The sequence below is a fragment of the Balaenoptera ricei genome, chromosome 15 (assembly GCF_028023285.1).
Source record: "Balaenoptera ricei isolate mBalRic1 chromosome 15, mBalRic1.hap2, whole genome shotgun sequence".
NCBI lineage: Eukaryota > Metazoa > Chordata > Mammalia > Artiodactyla > Balaenopteridae > Balaenoptera > Balaenoptera ricei.
Window position 1 is genome coordinate 44,463,147 of NC_082653.1, and position 15,861 is coordinate 44,479,007.

Here is a 15,861-nt window from a genome sequence, read left to right on the forward strand (position 1 = left end):
CTGTCCTCTTCCAGAGGGTGTTTCTCTGGCAAAGCTTCGGAAACCTCATTAAGCCACCTGGCTAAAGTAGAAAAGTTATGAAACCTGGCCATCTGTCATCCAAACTCACCGAGGTGTCTTTGCATCTCAAAGACACCTGTGCCTCCTGCTGTGAGGTGGTGTGAAGAACACCGCCCACCTTGGGACGTTTTTGCCAGAAAGAAAAAGAAAAGAGTTAAAACTGAGCCTGTAGGGATAAGACAGGAATAAAGACACAGACCTACTAGAGAATGGACTTGAGGATATGGGGAGGGTGAAGGGTAAGCTGGGACGAAGTGAGAGAGTGGCATGGACATATATACACTACCAAACGTAAAATAGATAGCTAGTGGGAAGCAACCGCATAGCACAGGGAGATCAGCTCGGTGCTTTGTGACCACCTAGAGGGGTGGGATAGGGAGGGTGGGAGGGAGGGAGATGCAAGAGGGAAGAGATATGGGAACATATGTATATGCATAACTGATTCACTTTGTTATAAAGCGGAAACTAACACACCATTGTAAAGCAATTATACTCCAATAAAGATGTTAAAAAAAAAAAAAGCTTATAGTCTAGCAAAGGCAATAAAACATGCTCACATATAACAACAACAACAACAAAAACTGAGCCTGAATCCAAACTAGGCTTTGATGCTAACTTCCGGTTTACAGACGATGTTAGTGATGGAGGGATGCGAGGGCTGAGTGGGGCAGGCAGTGAGGTGCTCGTGATCGAAGGACTCGAGAGGAATAACCACGTGCACAGGGAGGGTTCTGTGTTGATACTGATTCAAAGAAATCAACTGTCGGGAGACTCTTGAGAGAGAGCTGGGTAAATCATTGTTGGTTTGCAGGGTGATAGTGGCATTGGGATCAGCAATACACACGAAACACACAGGGGTGAGAACACGGCCGCTGGAATTTGCTTTCAAATACTTGGGCAAGAATAAACGGGGGTAGATGAAGCCGGGGTGGCCGGCTGCCCAAGGGACAGGACCACTGGCCTTTGCTGGACTGTGCTCTTTACTTTGGGTAGGTCTGAAGAGTTTCTAAAAATTAGTTTTTTAATCCTGGCCTTTTTGTTCTAAGTACAAACCTTGCAGCTGTGCTCTCAGTGCTGTGGCTTCGCAGGTTCCCTTCAGAAAATGCTTTCTGGAACTTTCCTGGTGGTCCAGTGGACGAGACTCCGTGGCCCCCATGCAGAGGGCCCGGGTTCGATCACTGGTCAGGAAACTAGATCCTGCATGCTGCACCTAAGACCCGGAGCAACCTAAATCAATAAATATTCTTTTGAAAAAAGAAAATGCTTTCCCCACAGGCAGCAGATTCCTCCACTTGATTGTGAAAATTTGCACAGAATGAAAGTGGAAGAATTGTACCGTGAGCGCTGTGCACCCACCACCTAGATTCCTCCTTTGAAGCTTGTCTCTCACATGTGTCCATGTGCCCGTCCCTCTGCCCATTCATCAGTCCATCCGATTTCAGAGTAAATTACAGCCTTGGTATGTGTCCCCTGCTTCAGGCCAGCTGCCAGCCTGGGGTTCTGAGGTCTTCGGGAGCCTCCGGAAGCCCTGCAGCTCCTCCTGCGACACCCCCGAGAGCCGGGTCCGGGGCCTCTGGGAAGAGCTGGGTGTGGGCAGCAGCGGTCACCTCACCGAGCAGGAGCTGGCCCTGCTCTGCCAGAGCGTCGGGCTCCAGGGCCTGGAGAAGGAGGTGAGAGAGGGCGGGGTGGACCTCCCTGATGGGCTGGGTCTTTGTGGTGGTCATGGCTGGTGCTGGGCCTGGAAAACCCCTTCACCGTCAGACACTGATTCACTTGTCACCTTCTGGTCTCACATCCTGTGCTGACTCCCAGGGCTTGTGTCGAAATTCCGTCTCTGGCCGCCTTCATGCAGGATCCTCCTCTGCCGGGAGCACTCCTCCCCCACCCGTCCTCAGTGGCCCAGATCTGCCACCCAGCCCAAGTGTGGTGCCCGCAGCGTCTGGCTACACTCCCAGCAGCTGTATTCACCCTTTTCCTCCTGCGGGGGCCAGGGGAAGAGGAGGGCAGTATGATGGGACAGGCCCCTCCTTACTGAAGTGCCCTCAGCCCCGCCCTTGCTGACCCTGAACTGCTGGGGGCCCGGGCCATGTTCCATACGTACATGTCCCGCCATCCAGCAAGCTCCTGGCACGGCAGACACGGGATGGGTGTTTGTGGGTTTGGGGAAGTGCAGGTGGCCATTGACAGCAGGATGGAAACTGACCACGTGTGTGGATTTCACAAGCCAGAGCGGGGAGACCACTGTTTGGATAGGACAGCGAGCTGCCTGCTTGGGGAGGGTGGGGGCCAGGCCTGGGTGGGGTGGGCACGGCTGCAGTGGGAGAGCCTCTGAGCAGATGCTTGGGGGCTTTTATTTAGGAACTTGAAGACCTGTTCAACAAGCTGGACCAAGACGGCGACGGCAGAGTGAGTCTAGAGGAATTCCAGCTTGGCCTGTTCAATCATGGATCCCCTCAACTTCTGGAATCTTCCACACTTGTCAAACCGAGCGGGTCCTGGTCTCATCACCAGGTAAAATGGGACAATTAACTCTTGAACCCCAGAGCGACTGCCATCACTCTCTGGCCTTCAGCATCTTCTGCAGGCCTGACCTCTCTGCCTGGTCCCCACAGAGGGTACCCAGGAGTTGGTCGGCGTGTGTACACACTCGTGTGCTGTGGGAGGCTGTGCAACCTTGGGCTGATCTGGCATTGCTCCTGCCAAGCTGTGTGTCACTGGTGAGCTACTCGCCTTCTCTGAGCCTCAGGTTCCTTGTCTGTAAAATGGACACACCTACCTCATAGGGGTCTTATGAGGATTCCCTGGCAGTTTCCTTGTTATCCCTCAATGTGGGGTACACTGTGTTCCAACAAGAGCACCCCCTTTCCCTCCTCCCCGGAGGGCAGAGTCACTGACGGGTCCATGCCTTCCCCAGGATTAGCCTTAACAAGCATTCCTGGAGCTGTGCTCTCCCCATCCTGTATTCCTGAATTTTATCCTGTACGAGGCCAGCTGGAGGAGAGCAGATTTTAGGTGGTTATTTAAATTGTGATGTTCGGCGCATTTGGTTTTTCTCAATCCCAGGACAGTCAGGCTCCCTCTCCCACCACAGGGCACGGTTGTCCTGGGGAGTCTTGCTGAGGCTTCTTTGGCGACGTGGCTGATCCCGCAGTTTGTGGGCGGCGATGCAGGAACAGTGACCTTGTTCTCTGCTAGGCCAGGCGCGTCTGAGAGTCAGGTTTCTGCACCTGAAGCCACCGAGACAGGGAAGGAACCAGAAGAGATGAGGGATGGTGCCAGGCCACCTGAGGGCAGAGACCGCAGTGCAATTGTGCCCAGAGCCTGTGGGAGGGAGGGCCTCCTCCGAGGTACAGCGGCCCCCGTTCCTGCCCGGGAAGTGCTGACATGGCCATGGGGTTGCGTCCTGTGCATGTGGATGCCAGCGTGGCTGGCGTGGTGACGTGGGGCCTCGCACCTGGGCCCAGACAGAGATTCTCCTGCTCCATCAGGGGAACGGGTGGGCCTGGTGGTCTGGGGGGCCCCAGCTGCTGCTCCTTGTTCTGGCCCCGACTGCAGACACTTGTCTGAAGGGCCCTGCCCTCCAAGGGGCAGGAAGCACAGCTGGATTCTTGCAGCACCTCGGCCTCACCGGTCAGCTTTCTGGCTGAGGGATTTTTTTGCCCTTGTCTTAAAACTCCCTGACCCTGAATCCTGAGGACACGCGTCCTCTGCTTGGGCCACCCCCGCCCTCCTCCTGAAGCCCGTCTTGGGTTTCTCTGCACAGACCTGGTTTCCCTCAGCAGGAAGCCATTAGTGGTTTGGGGAGAAATTACCTCGGGACCTGGCAGGCGCTGGGCGTCCCCTGCATGGCCTGGCGTAGACAGCGCTAAGCCCCGGGCTCGAGTCAGATCCTGCGGGCGCCCCATTCCCTGGAGCAGGAATCAGCGCTGTTCTCAGGCCTCAGTGAGGCCACACAGGCAGGGAGGTCGGGGAGGGTGCATGAGGGGGCCACGGGGACTCACAGAGCTTGTCCCGACGTGCAGGTCCCAGAGGAGGGTGGTGGCCAGACCACCACATCATCCCTCGTGTCCGTGAGCTCGGGCCCGCGCCTCTTGTGCAGCGTGGACGACGGCACCGGCTTCGCCTTCCCGGAGCAGATCGTCACCCTGTGGGCCCAGGAGGGGGTGCACAACGGCAGGGAGGTCTTGCAGGTTTGGACCGGTCGCACACGGCTGCCCCAGCAGAGGCGTCTAGGTGGGCGGGGCCGTTGCCCACAGGGGAGGCTGGACGGAGTTCCCCCTGTCGCCCCCCGTAGACACAGGCCCTGTGTAGGGAAGGCCCATCGTAATACTTTTTTCTTTATTTTTTGATATTGAGACATAGGAAGTCTTAAAAACATAATAAGTAAAAAGCAGAGAAAACCACAGTCTGAAACAAATCCATTTGAAGGTAGGTTTCAGCATCTTAGACTCTCCCTCCCCCAGTGCGTGTCAGCCGTAGAGCTGATCTGCTGACCTGGAGGAGGGACGTCTTAGTGGACACCACTGTCACAGACGTCCGAGCGTTTCTCCTCGCCCCGGACGAGCTCTGTGGGGAGTTCTTCTCCCTGTACCTGCCCTCCTCCCTCCCTCCAGCGGTCGCGCACAAGGAGGCCTGTGCTCTCCCTGGTCAGTCAAGTCCCCTCTGTCGGGACACAGGGCAGCCCTGGGGCTTTGGAGGGAGTTCTGCCCTGGGTGGCAAGTCAGGTGCACACAGGGCAGGCACAGCAAGGGAAGAGTGCTGGGGCAGGTGTGGCCAACTAGATGGGTTAGTTTCATTTCCGAATTTCACTTTCCGTTGTGCAAAAAAGCTTCAGCTCTACAGAAATCTATAGAATAATAAAACCTGCCCCGCTCTGCTCCTGGTCTCCAGGGATGGCGACAGGTAAAGGTCTGGTGGGCATCCTGCGAGCTCTTCCCTGGCACAGGAAAGAAATGCATATTTAGACATTCCCATTTAAAAATTTTCTTTTGCAAAATTAGTGTCATACCGTATACCTTGCTAATTTACATTGCCCTTTCCCTATCGTGGGACACGTACGTTTTTTTCCTGTTATGAGTCTCGTCATCTGTAACGCACGTATACCCTCCTGCCGCTATGCTGGTATTTCTCGGTAGGGCGGATCCCTGAAGGTACGCATTTTACCTCTTGATAGCTTCTACTGTATTGCCTCCAAAAATGTCCTTATTGGCACAAACCAATAGAACAGGAAGGAGCAAGAAACCAGCCTTTAAGACAATCTGCCCGACTCCTCAGGCCAGACTCTCCTGGACCTAAGCTTAGCCGTTGCCGAGTCCCACTGCCCAGAAGCCCGGGCGGAGCCCGACGCAAGGCCATCCCTGGACAGCTGGCCCACAGGACTATTCTGACAACCAGAGGCTGAGCCCGGACCACTGAAATGGGCCCCCGGGGAGGGCCAAGAGCAGAGGGGCTCATGGTTTTTTTTTTGTTTGTTTTTGGCTGTGCCACACGGCACGTAGGATCTTAGTTCCCCAACCGGAGATCGAACCCGTGCCCCCTGCAGTGGAAGCATGGAGCCCTTAAACCACTGGACCGCCAGGGAAGTCCCAGAGGCTCATGGTTTTGAGATTCTCCCTAAGCCGCTGCTCCTGATTCCCTGCACTTGGAGGTGGGCTGGCTGCCGTCAGGATCTGGCCAGTGACGAGTCTCACGCTTGCCCCCGACACTTCAGGACTTACTCTTTTTACCGCTCTCTTGCTGTCACAGCATGTTTCCATTCCTTTAGCAACTGATGATTTTCCAGTTGCTCAGGGTTTGATTCCATTGAATTGAGAGGCAGCGATGTTACTGAACTCCCCTGAGCAGGACTCTCCACCTGGCCCCCCAGGCGTATCTGTCCCCCGGACACGGGGTGGCTCTCGGGCGAGCTGGCAGGCAGTCGGGGTGTCCTGGCGCAGCAGGTCCATAACTGCTCACCTGTGACACTGGACGGGACCGCCAGCTGCCCTGAGCCCACCTGCAAGAGAGAGGTGTGTTCCCTGGGGGAGGAAGCCCGCTAGGCGAGCCCTGGCCTGGACGTGCTGGCCTCCCACACCCAGCTTTTCAGGACCTCACGCGAGTGTCTGTGGGACCACCGCCAGGGCTGCTCTGTGCGGATCCCTGACCTCCTCAGGAATCTGGATCCGCGCAGCTGGGTGTTCCTAGCCTGGGGTCTCCAGGAGCCTGCCCTGCGGTCTTCCCGAGGCCCCGCAGGATGGGGAGTGGACCTCGTTGGAGGCTGGAGGCCTCCCCTTGCTGCCACGTGGGCTCCTCCCCAGGGCAGCCTGAGCTTCCTCCCAGCGTGGCTCTGGCTTCCCCAGAGCCCCATCCAGGAGAGCCGAGAGGGGCCTCGGCCTCCCACGCCCTGGCCTGGGAAGCCACACACTGCCACCCTGGCACCATCCTGGGGGTTACGTAGGTCCGTCCTGGTCAGCACAGCAGGAGTACGTGGGCATAAACGCCAGGAGGCGCCCACGTTGTGCCACATGGTTTTTCTAATTGGGAAGCTGCTGCTGGGACCACTTTCTGTCCTCTGCCCCCACCCGTGATTTCGTTGCTGAGAAGTGTGCGCTTGTGTCAGGACTTCAGCTTCCCAGTTTCTGCACATGCTTCAGCTGAGTGTCATTTCTCTCCAGAAGCACTCGTGGCCATGGGGAAGGACAGAGATTCAAGTCTCCACCTCATAAGTTAAAGGAAGGGCCTCCCCGTGGGCCCTGCCACGTGCCTGCCCCGTGCATGTGTCTGGGCCTTGTAGCCAAGTGCACCCATCGCTGAAAGAGCAGATGTGGCAAAAGTGTTCTTACTGGGCAGCCAGCAGGATGGACGGGCGTTCCTGTCCTACTCTCTCTTTCTCTTATTATGGTAAAATACATAAAACAAAATTTTTCCATTCTTTTAACTGTACTTTTCCGAATCCCGAGAGTGAATGAGTGTGACTCTCTGGAATGCTGGGCTGTGGCTCGTCTCTCTCTGATAGATCGTGTGTCCACCAGCAGAACCCCCATCTGTTCCTGTATCTGTTTGTATAGTTCAGAGACATATTAGTCAGGATTCTTTGAGTCTGAAATGGCAAAAACCCAAGTCAAACTAGCTTGGGCAGGAGGAGGACGTTAGGGACCTTCGTGGTCAGTCGGAGAAGGACGTTAGGCTCGGGGGTCCCAGCTCCGGGTGTTGTCTGGACTCTGCTGGCCTCTTGGGGGCCTTGGCCTCAGGTCCAGTCCCCTTGTGCAGCTCCCCAGGGCCCACGCGGTTTATACAACACCTGATTTCACAGGGAAAAAGCCCTTCTCTGGCTTCCCTATCAAACCGCAGAGTCCTCTGCTTGGGACATGCCCCCTTCTGTGTCTGTCATTTTGTCCAGGGCGGGGGACTCTGTCCAGCCTGGGTCATGCCCACCCTCGAGGCAGGGACAGTAGAGGGAAGAGCTCTGTATTGACAGGGAGAAGGAGGACCCCAGCATTGACGGGGACGGGGGCACCCTAGAGTTGACAGGGATGGGAGGACCATAGTGGGGATGGGGGGACCCTGGGGTTGACAGGGTTGGGGGGACCGTAGTGGGGATGCGGGGGACAATGGGGTTGACAGGGATGGGGCGACCGTAGTGGGGATGGGGAGACACTGGGGTTGGCAGGGTTGGGGGGACCGTAGTGGGGATGGGGGGACACTGGGGTTGACAGGGTTGGGGGGACCGTAGTGGGGATGGGGAGACACTGGGGTTGACAGGGATGGGGGGACCACAGTGAGGATGGGGGGGCACTGGGGTTGACAGGGATGGGACCATAGTGGGGATGGGGAGACACTGGGGTTGATAGGGTTGGGGGGGCCGTAGTGGGGATGGGGGGACACTGGGGTTGACAGGGTTGGGGGGACCGTAGTGGGGATGGGGGGACACAGGGGTTGACAGGGATGGGGAGACCATAGTGTGGATGGGGGTGACACTGGGGTTGACAGGGATGGGGGCACCATCAGCGGGGATGGGGCAGGGGAAGGGCTCCACCCAAGAGGCAGAGACTTTGCAGAGAGAAAAGGAAGGTGCAGGGACAGCGTGGTCTGGGCCTGACTGTCCTGAGGGAGCCAGGAAGTGTCTGGAGACCCACTCATCCTGCCTGCCTGATGGGCCTTGCTATTTTCAGAGCCTCGACTTCAGTGTGGACGAGAAGGTGAACCTTTTGGAGCTGGCCTGGGCCCTTGAGAACGAGCTCATGATGGTGGGCGGCGCCACCCAGCAGGCAGCCTTGGCCTGCTACCGCCAGGAGCTGAGCTTCCGCCAGTAAGAGCGCCAATGGGGAGGGTGTGTGGGTGCCGCTGGCTGGACCGGCCTCCTTGCCCCCGGGTTCAGGCATCCAGCAGGAGGAGAAAGAAGGATGCTTCCAACACAGTCACAAAGCACAGCACAGCAGTCGGGCCAAGAACACAATCCATTTTAATTGGGTTTGGCTCTGGTTGAGCTGGCTTTCCAGGCCGTCCGTCTGCTGAGCAGGTTGGCACAAAGATTGTTTTTCGTGTTTTTATTGATTTTCTGAAGCTACAGAAAAGACTGGCAGAAATCCCATCTCGATCCTCAAGACTTTGCATCTCATTAGGTACCAACAGATGAGCCTTCTGTCAGACAGTTCGGCAAAGGGGACCAGAGAAAGACGGTGCTTTGGGACAGGGATGCTTCTTCAGTGGGAGAAACAGGCACCAGAATAGCTGGTGCCAGAGATGGTTTGCACAGAGCCTTGGGCGGGACCCAGGGTGACCGGACAGGGACAGGGCCACATACAGGAATCTCCTCTGTTCTGGGCAACTCCCTGCACAGTCACTCTGATGCCAGGCTGCAGGTGGCAGGGCTGTGGCCAGGCAGGATAATGGTTGGCCAGCCTTGTCCCCTTCATGCATCCAGTCCCAGGTTAGGTGCTAGGGATCCCTGGGGCCTGAGGCCCAGCTGCAGGCAAGAGGGAGCATAGATAAATTCCTGCCTGTCCTGAGGCCATCTGGAGGGGTGGCACGCTGCATGTTCTAGGCTCAGACCTCATGGTTCGGAAACCTGCTAGAAACCCCTTTGCCAGGCAGTTGGCCTGTCACTGTATGTGCTTCTGTAAACCGGGCACAGTAACTGTAGAAACGGCCCTGGGAGGAGGTGGGTCAGAGCCCAGCGCTGGCCGCTGCTCAGCGCCGTTAGGCCAGCCGTGTTTGTTCCTACAGACGGGCTGGCTGGGCCCAGAGCGGTGTCCCCTTTGACCCCGCCTCCTTCGCGCAGGGGGCAGGTAGAGCAGATGGCCAGGGAGCGAGACAAGGCGAGGCAGGACCTGGAGAAGGTGGAGCAGAGGCACCTGGAGTTTGTGAAGGAGACGGACGACCTCCACTCTGCCCTGGAGCAGCTCGCAGAGGAGAAGGTCAGGTAGGTCCCGCCAGGGTCCCCGGCCGAGGGTGGGCAGTGGACGCGGGCGGCCGCCAGCTGAGGCCCTGCTGTCTCACCTGAGCCCAGCACTCTGCTGACGTCCTTCCTTGAGGGAAGACGGTGCATTTTAAGAAGCAGACTTGCCCTTCGCTTGGGAGCGTGGCGTCTGGCCAAGTGCCTGTGACGAGCGTCTGCAGGGAAAAGTGCTCTGCTGGCCCCACTCTCTGCTCCTTCTGTCGGGGTCTGTCCCACTCAAGCTGAGTCTTCTGTCCGTGCCTGTGATCAGCGAGACGGGTGGACGTTTTGAGAGGACCAGGGAATGGCTTTGCAGCCTGTTGGCTCCGCAGGAGGGAGCCCGGAGCCCAAAACCGCACACCGGGCATCGCCCATGGGGTGGCCTGGGCGGACTCCTGGTGAGCTGGCCGGGCTGGTGGTGGACAAACCAGAGGGAAGAATTTCTGACCTTTTTGAAAGGCTTTCCCCCTCTCCTGATACGCCACCCGCCTCCCGGTGGCTCTTTACCACGGCTGCGCTCTGCCGCATCCCTGACGTGGGCGGACGTGGGGCTGTGTCCTGAGGCGAGGCCTGGGGACGCGGGGTCCTTGGGGCTCCCTGCTCTGGAGCAGCCTGACCCGCACACGTCCTTCCTCTGTGGCCTGTGCTGCCCCCCTCCCCAGCGCCCACAAGCTTAAGTGTGGACGGTTTTAGACGATCGGCCAGGGAGCTGAGAACTGATTTGCGTTGGTCTCGGCCCGGTTGGCCTGACTCTCCCAACCGCCCAGAAGGGACTCAGGGAAGTTCTCTCTGGGTCGGAGAACCAGAGACTCGAAGGGCGTATCTCAGTCCAAAAATCTGGTGGGGGAACACAAGAAGCCTCGAGGGCCACGCGAGTGTTTGGATTTTGCCCAGTGAGCAATGGGGCCTCATTGGTACGTTTTTAGAAATAGTTTTTGTGGTTGTGTTAGGTTGTTTTTATTACAAAAGTAATAAATGATACATGTTCATTGTAGAAAACTTAAAAAATACAAGTAGGGACTTCCCCAGTGGTCCAGGGGTTAAGAATCCGCCTTCCAATGCAGGGGATGCAGGTTCGATCCCTAGTCGGGGAACTAAGATCCCACGTGCCGCAGGGCAACTAAGCCCTCGTGCCGCAACGAAGAGCCCACACACCACAACTAAGACCCAATGCAGCCATAAATAAATAAATAATAAAAAAGAAAGAAAATACAAGTAAAGGGAAAAATAAAAGCAAAAGTCTCACGTCCACAGAGGTTATCACTCCTAACATTTTTTGTGAGTCCCTCGCTTTTCCGTGCACGTGATTACTTACAGAATGGTGTTGTGTTGCATATACTTTCTGATGGCCACAGAGCACCCATGATGTGGGTCTGTTCTGCCATATTTTACTGCACCTTTCCCCTTTAAAGAGTGGAGTGATATGATCAAATTTGTATTTGTAAAATTAGCCCCAGGATTTGTGGGCTGTTAGATTAATCACACTCGTCAAACCTTTTCCCTAAGTGATGGCTGCCCTCCTTCCCCTCGAAGCTCTGGGGTGAGACTAAGGGAGGCCGAGCCCAGTGTTTCTCATGCTCGATTGTTGACGTGGCCAAGCTCTGCCGAAGAGTTTCATTCATCTTCAATCTAGATAGACTGGGTCTGAGAATCCTGTTAAGCAACTGGTTTAGTGATAAAGCTAAGATCTAGCACTGTTTTCCCTGCTGATAGAAATGGTTATTGCGAGGACTTCCCTGGCGGTCCAGTGGTTAAGACTCCGTGCTTCCACTGCAGGGGGCACAGGTTCGATCCCTGGTTGGGGAGCTAAAGTCCTGCATGCTGCAAGGTGCAGCCAAGAAAAAAAAAACAAAGAAATGGTTATTGCAAAAGATCACTGCAGAGTCTGAGGGGAAGGGCCTCCGCACCTTTCTCTGGCTGCTTTGGGATTCGCCACGTACTGGTTTTCTGATGCCTGTGTCCTCGTGACAGAGGCTGGCTTCTGTGCGCGTTTGGTCACCGAAGGCTTTGGTGCTGCCTTTATTTATTGAGTCATTTTTTGATGACGTGGAGGAGGTTGAATGGCCGAGGAGCGTCAGAGACCTACCCAGAGGTCACCTGCTAGCTCAGCCCAGAGGCCAAGGGACCCGCTGGCTCACCTTGTCTGTGTGGGGTCACCTCCACCAGCCCCGAGGAGGGATTTAAGGAGGCCCCGCTGCACAGCATCTGCAGCTCTCTCATCTGCCAGGGGGGACACACAAGTCCCAGACGCGGTGGCCGAGTGCTCCGGAGAGAGACCCCGGGGAGGGAGAGGCCCAGGTGGCGCCCCTCAGGAGCCCGACGAGCCATGTGCCATGTGCCTTGCAGACGCCTGGAGCAGGGGTACAGGGGGAGGCTGAGTCTCCTGCGGTCCGAGGTGGAGGTGGAGCGCGAGCTGTTCTGGGAGCAGGCCCGGCGGCAGAGGGCTGCGCTGGAGGAGGACCTGCAGCGCCTTCGGGCCGAGGAGGCCAGCCTCCGCCAGAAGCTGACCCTGGCCCTGAAGGTAGGGGTGTTCGGGGGGCGGGGAGGGGCGCCTCCCCAGGGCCTCCCGCCCGGAAAGACGGAGGTGAGGTTGCCTAAGGGTCCATCCTCCACACCCACACCTTCCTGGTCCAGGATTAAACCCTCCCTGTGGTGCTGGGGGTTTCACACTAAAGAACATTTCCTGCAGCCATGGGAAGAGCCCATGTCTCAGCCAAAGCAGAATGGGTCCTGGCTTTTCTGGGAGATACATGGTCCCTCATCTCCAGCCGTGTGGGCAGCAGGACGGGGGACCCAAGGGCCTCTGGGTCAGCGGCTGCAGCCACCTCTGCTGCACCCCTGGGACCAGAGCACCAGTGGGGTCAGCAAAAGACAAAAGCATCAGCCTGCGCCCCCAGCCCTGGAGCAGACGCAGTCTTCTGGGCTGTGGAGAGCGTCCCACGACCGGCACCCACCCTGCCTTTGCTTCCAGTGAGGTGTCCCCGGCCCCGCTTCCTCCTCCTTCCCTAACTTGGGGCTGCGGGTTCTGTCCGCACCTGCCCCGCCTCCCTCGCCTCCGTCCCCCTGGAGGAGAGGCTGGGCGTGCCTTCTTGTTGGTTCCCGTGTCTGAGGACACTGCCTTCCTCCTGGTGGACACCTGGGCCGTCGTGGTACAGCTTTCAATTTGTTTTTTAGAAGACGGCTCGGGAAGGGTTGCCCGAGAGCTTGGGTGGGTGGGAGAAGTTGAGGCGGTGGGAAAGGGGGGGTATCCCCAAGGGCTCCGTGGGGTCCACCTTCCCTGCTCATGAGCCCTGCCTCTCGCTCGGAGGGGGCAGCCCTTCCACACAGCTCCCTCCTCCGCCCCCAAAGCCGGCCAACCGCTGGCCTGTGTCTTGTAGGAAAACAGTCGACTGCAGAAGGAGATGATTGAAGTCGTGGAGAAGCTCGCAGAGTCGGAGAAGCTGGTCCTGAAGCTGCAGAATGATCTGGAGTTTGTGTTGAAGGACAAGGTGGGTCCTCTTGCTGATTCTGAGTCTCCAGAGAGGCGCCCGTGGGCGCTGGGTAAAGGGCATCAGGGTCTTGACGAAGAATACACAGGCAATGGAATTTAGATTTTTTTCTACTAAAATTCTGTAATGGAGAGAAAATTATCACAGCTACTTTCCCTGTGTTTTCCTCCCCTTCATGCAGTGCAGGGGTGCTGGTGACGCCCGGGTGATGCCCTGCACGTTGGCCTTTTAGTGACAAAGCCTGGAGCAGTCAGCACCCTCTGCACAGACCCCAGCGACAGGGTCTTGGTGGTGGGGGGCACGGAGGGGAGGTTAGAGGCCCCCCAGCTGGCCCTTACCCTCACCTTCAGAGGAGGAGGGGAGGGGAGGTGCAGGTCCAGGCAGGGGGCCTCCCAGGTGGCCAAGGCAGGAAGGCAGCCCAGGCTCCAGGTGGGAGCATGGCCGCCTTCCGTAAATTCCAAACATCCTTCTGCCCTGAGACCTTTTAGACAAGGGGAGGGGAGGAAGAGGAGGGATGGGCGGCTGTACCTGCAGATGCTAATAAGCCTGGTGGGGACAGCGTCTGTGGGTGACAACACACCCTCTACCTGACCTGAGGTCCTGGCCCTCATTCTCCTGCCTACATCTGGCTTTCAGCTGGAGCCACAGAGCACGGAGCTCCTGGCCCAGGAGGAGCGGTTCTCAGAGGTCCTGAAGGAGTACCAGCTCAAGTGCCGGGTATGTGCCCCCCTACCCCCGGGGTCGTCAGGGTCTGTCCGCTCAGACCCGGGTGGTCCCTCCCACCCCCTGGCCTCCACGTGGAGGGTGGTCCAGCCCGGGTCCACAGGAGTATCCCCATACGAGCAGAGCAGGCAGAGCCTCTGATCTCGGCCTGCCTTCTGCCGACAGGGTCCTCCGAGCCTCGTGTTCTGAAAGGAGACGGGTGGGACTTGCCTGCTCAGCGCGTGTGCCCAGCCCCACACGGGCTGCCCAGATGGCGAGACGGCCCCTGTTCTAAGGCCCCCTCTGTGTGTCCGGGCACCATGCAGGGCTTCATCTTGTCTCCTGTGGTTGAGTGTTGGCGTTTCCTGGGCCAAATCTACCAATGTGAGCCCACTCGGCTGGCGCTGCCGCTGTGCAGAAGAGGGTGTAGGTGGTGAACAATGTCAGTGCTTGGGAAACAGATCGTAACCCATTACTCTCTCGAGATTACCGAGGACCCCAGCAGATAGAACATTATTGTTTGGAGTTAGGGGTTTAGTATCCATCTGCCTCTTAATGATTTCCCTCCCAATTAATGTTAAGAACTGTCTTTCTGCACACGATGCTTTGGCCACACCAGAGGATAAAGGTGAGCCTGTGCTGGTCTGCAGTGTGACGTGACCCTTACCTCCTACCCTCCACACCCTGAATCCCGGGTGCGCCTGCGTGTGGTCAGCTCTTACCCTCCTTGGGTGCCCGAGTGGTGTGTGTGGTTTGTGGTTAGGGGATGTGGTGCAGCTGGAATGTGCCACTTGACTTTCTGAAACTCTCTTTCCTGCTGTGTTTTCCCTCTCACTTTGAGCACCTGTAACTAACCATCAATTAATACATTGCTTCAGTGCACCTGAATTTTTTCAAACCAATGTAACCGGCTTCATTTTTTCACATGACTCTGTCACTTAACTGCTGCTGCGGATTTCACTTTTGGTTCTCAAACTTTTACTTTTTCAAATATCAGCAGAAATATTTTACATTTTAGTGCTAAGCTACTTATTTAGAGATTTGCCCTCTCTATTATTTGGGATATTCTTGGCTGTTTCAAACTAACATTTAGAGCAGTAAAAAAGCGTTTTATTTGAAAGTCATTTCTCATACGTGACGTTACAAAAGTGAAACTAGTCTGGGGAACACCTGGATGCTTCTGCCCCAGTCCACCTGCTGTGTACGTCTCACCGTGTGCATGTGGACGCAAACGTGTACATCGGAGGAGAGTCGGGCGATCACGACCCTCCACCCCGAACCGGTCCATGCGCTTCCTGAGAGCAGGCTGACCCTTCAACCTCGCGGTGCTGTTCAGGTGCCCGGCATTGATGTTACATGTTCAGGAATTTTGCTGGCTTCTTGTTAATAAATCTTTGATGGGGGAGTTATTTACACCAAGAAACGTGCAGAAGCTACAAAGCTGGGCTTTTCTTCCTAGAGAGCCAGCTTCCCAACACCTCCTAGGTAGCTGTGGATACTTAGTAACTTCACAATTTCCACCAACACAGTCCTTTAACCTGCTTGTTGTGTTTCAGTTTTATTAGTCAACCTAACAATGTTTTTTGGTTTTTGTTTTTTTTTTTTCTCGCTGTGCCTCTTGGCTTGTGGGATCTTAGTTCCCCGGCCAGGGATCGAACCTGGGTCCCCGGCAGTGGAAGCTCGGAGACCTAACCACTGGACCGCCAGGGAATTCCCCTAACAATGTTCTTTAGAGCATCTTCCTCCAGTGCAGGACCCAGTCTAGGGCCAGGTGTTGCCTTTAGCTGTCATGTCTGTCTGATGTCCTCTAATCTGGAACATTCTTAGTCCATTCAGGTGGCTGTAACAAAGATACCATAGACTGGGGAGCTTATAAGCCACGGAGATTTCATTCCTTTGTTCTGGAGGCTGGTAGGTCTGAGACCAAGGTGCTGACAGCTTCGGTGTCTGGTAAGGGCTCTGTTCTGGGTTGCAGGTGGCCGGCTGTCTTCTCATTGTGTCCTTCTGTGAAGGGGCGAGGGAGTTCTCTGGGGGCTGTTTTATTAGAGCACAAACCCCGTCCTGGGGCTCTATCCTCCTGACCTGATGTCTTCCCAAAAGCCTCACCTCCAAATACCATCACACTGGGGATCAGGATTTAACATATGAATCTGGGGAGACACATTGTCTGTAGCACATTCCCACAGCCTTTCTTTG

The 15,861-nt window shown here is 56.4% G+C and overlaps 1 protein-coding gene across 4 annotated transcripts in view; it reads left to right on the forward strand.

The window, feature by feature from the left end:
- The window catches only part of NINL (ninein like), a 117,457-nt gene that overhangs the window by 68,915 nt on the left and 32,681 nt on the right, over nucleotides 1-15,861 (forward strand). For 2 of the 4 annotated variants that reach the window (XM_059898595.1, XM_059898594.1), the window contains 9 exons: nucleotides 1,540-1,730; nucleotides 2,419-2,571; nucleotides 2,673-2,777; nucleotides 4,083-4,250; nucleotides 8,211-8,347; nucleotides 9,320-9,460; nucleotides 11,822-11,996; nucleotides 12,853-12,963; nucleotides 13,600-13,680. In XM_059898595.1, the coding sequence (XP_059754578.1) occupies nucleotides 1,540-1,730; nucleotides 2,419-2,571; nucleotides 2,673-2,777; nucleotides 4,083-4,250; nucleotides 8,211-8,347; nucleotides 9,320-9,460; nucleotides 11,822-11,996; nucleotides 12,853-12,963; nucleotides 13,600-13,680 (1,262 nt within the window). The remainder of the gene's footprint in view (nucleotides 1-1,539; nucleotides 1,731-2,418; nucleotides 2,572-2,672; nucleotides 2,778-4,082; nucleotides 4,251-8,210; nucleotides 8,348-9,319; nucleotides 9,461-11,821; nucleotides 11,997-12,852; nucleotides 12,964-13,599; nucleotides 13,681-15,861) is intronic. The other 2 variants (XM_059898596.1, XM_059898597.1) reach the window with 2 other exon arrangements.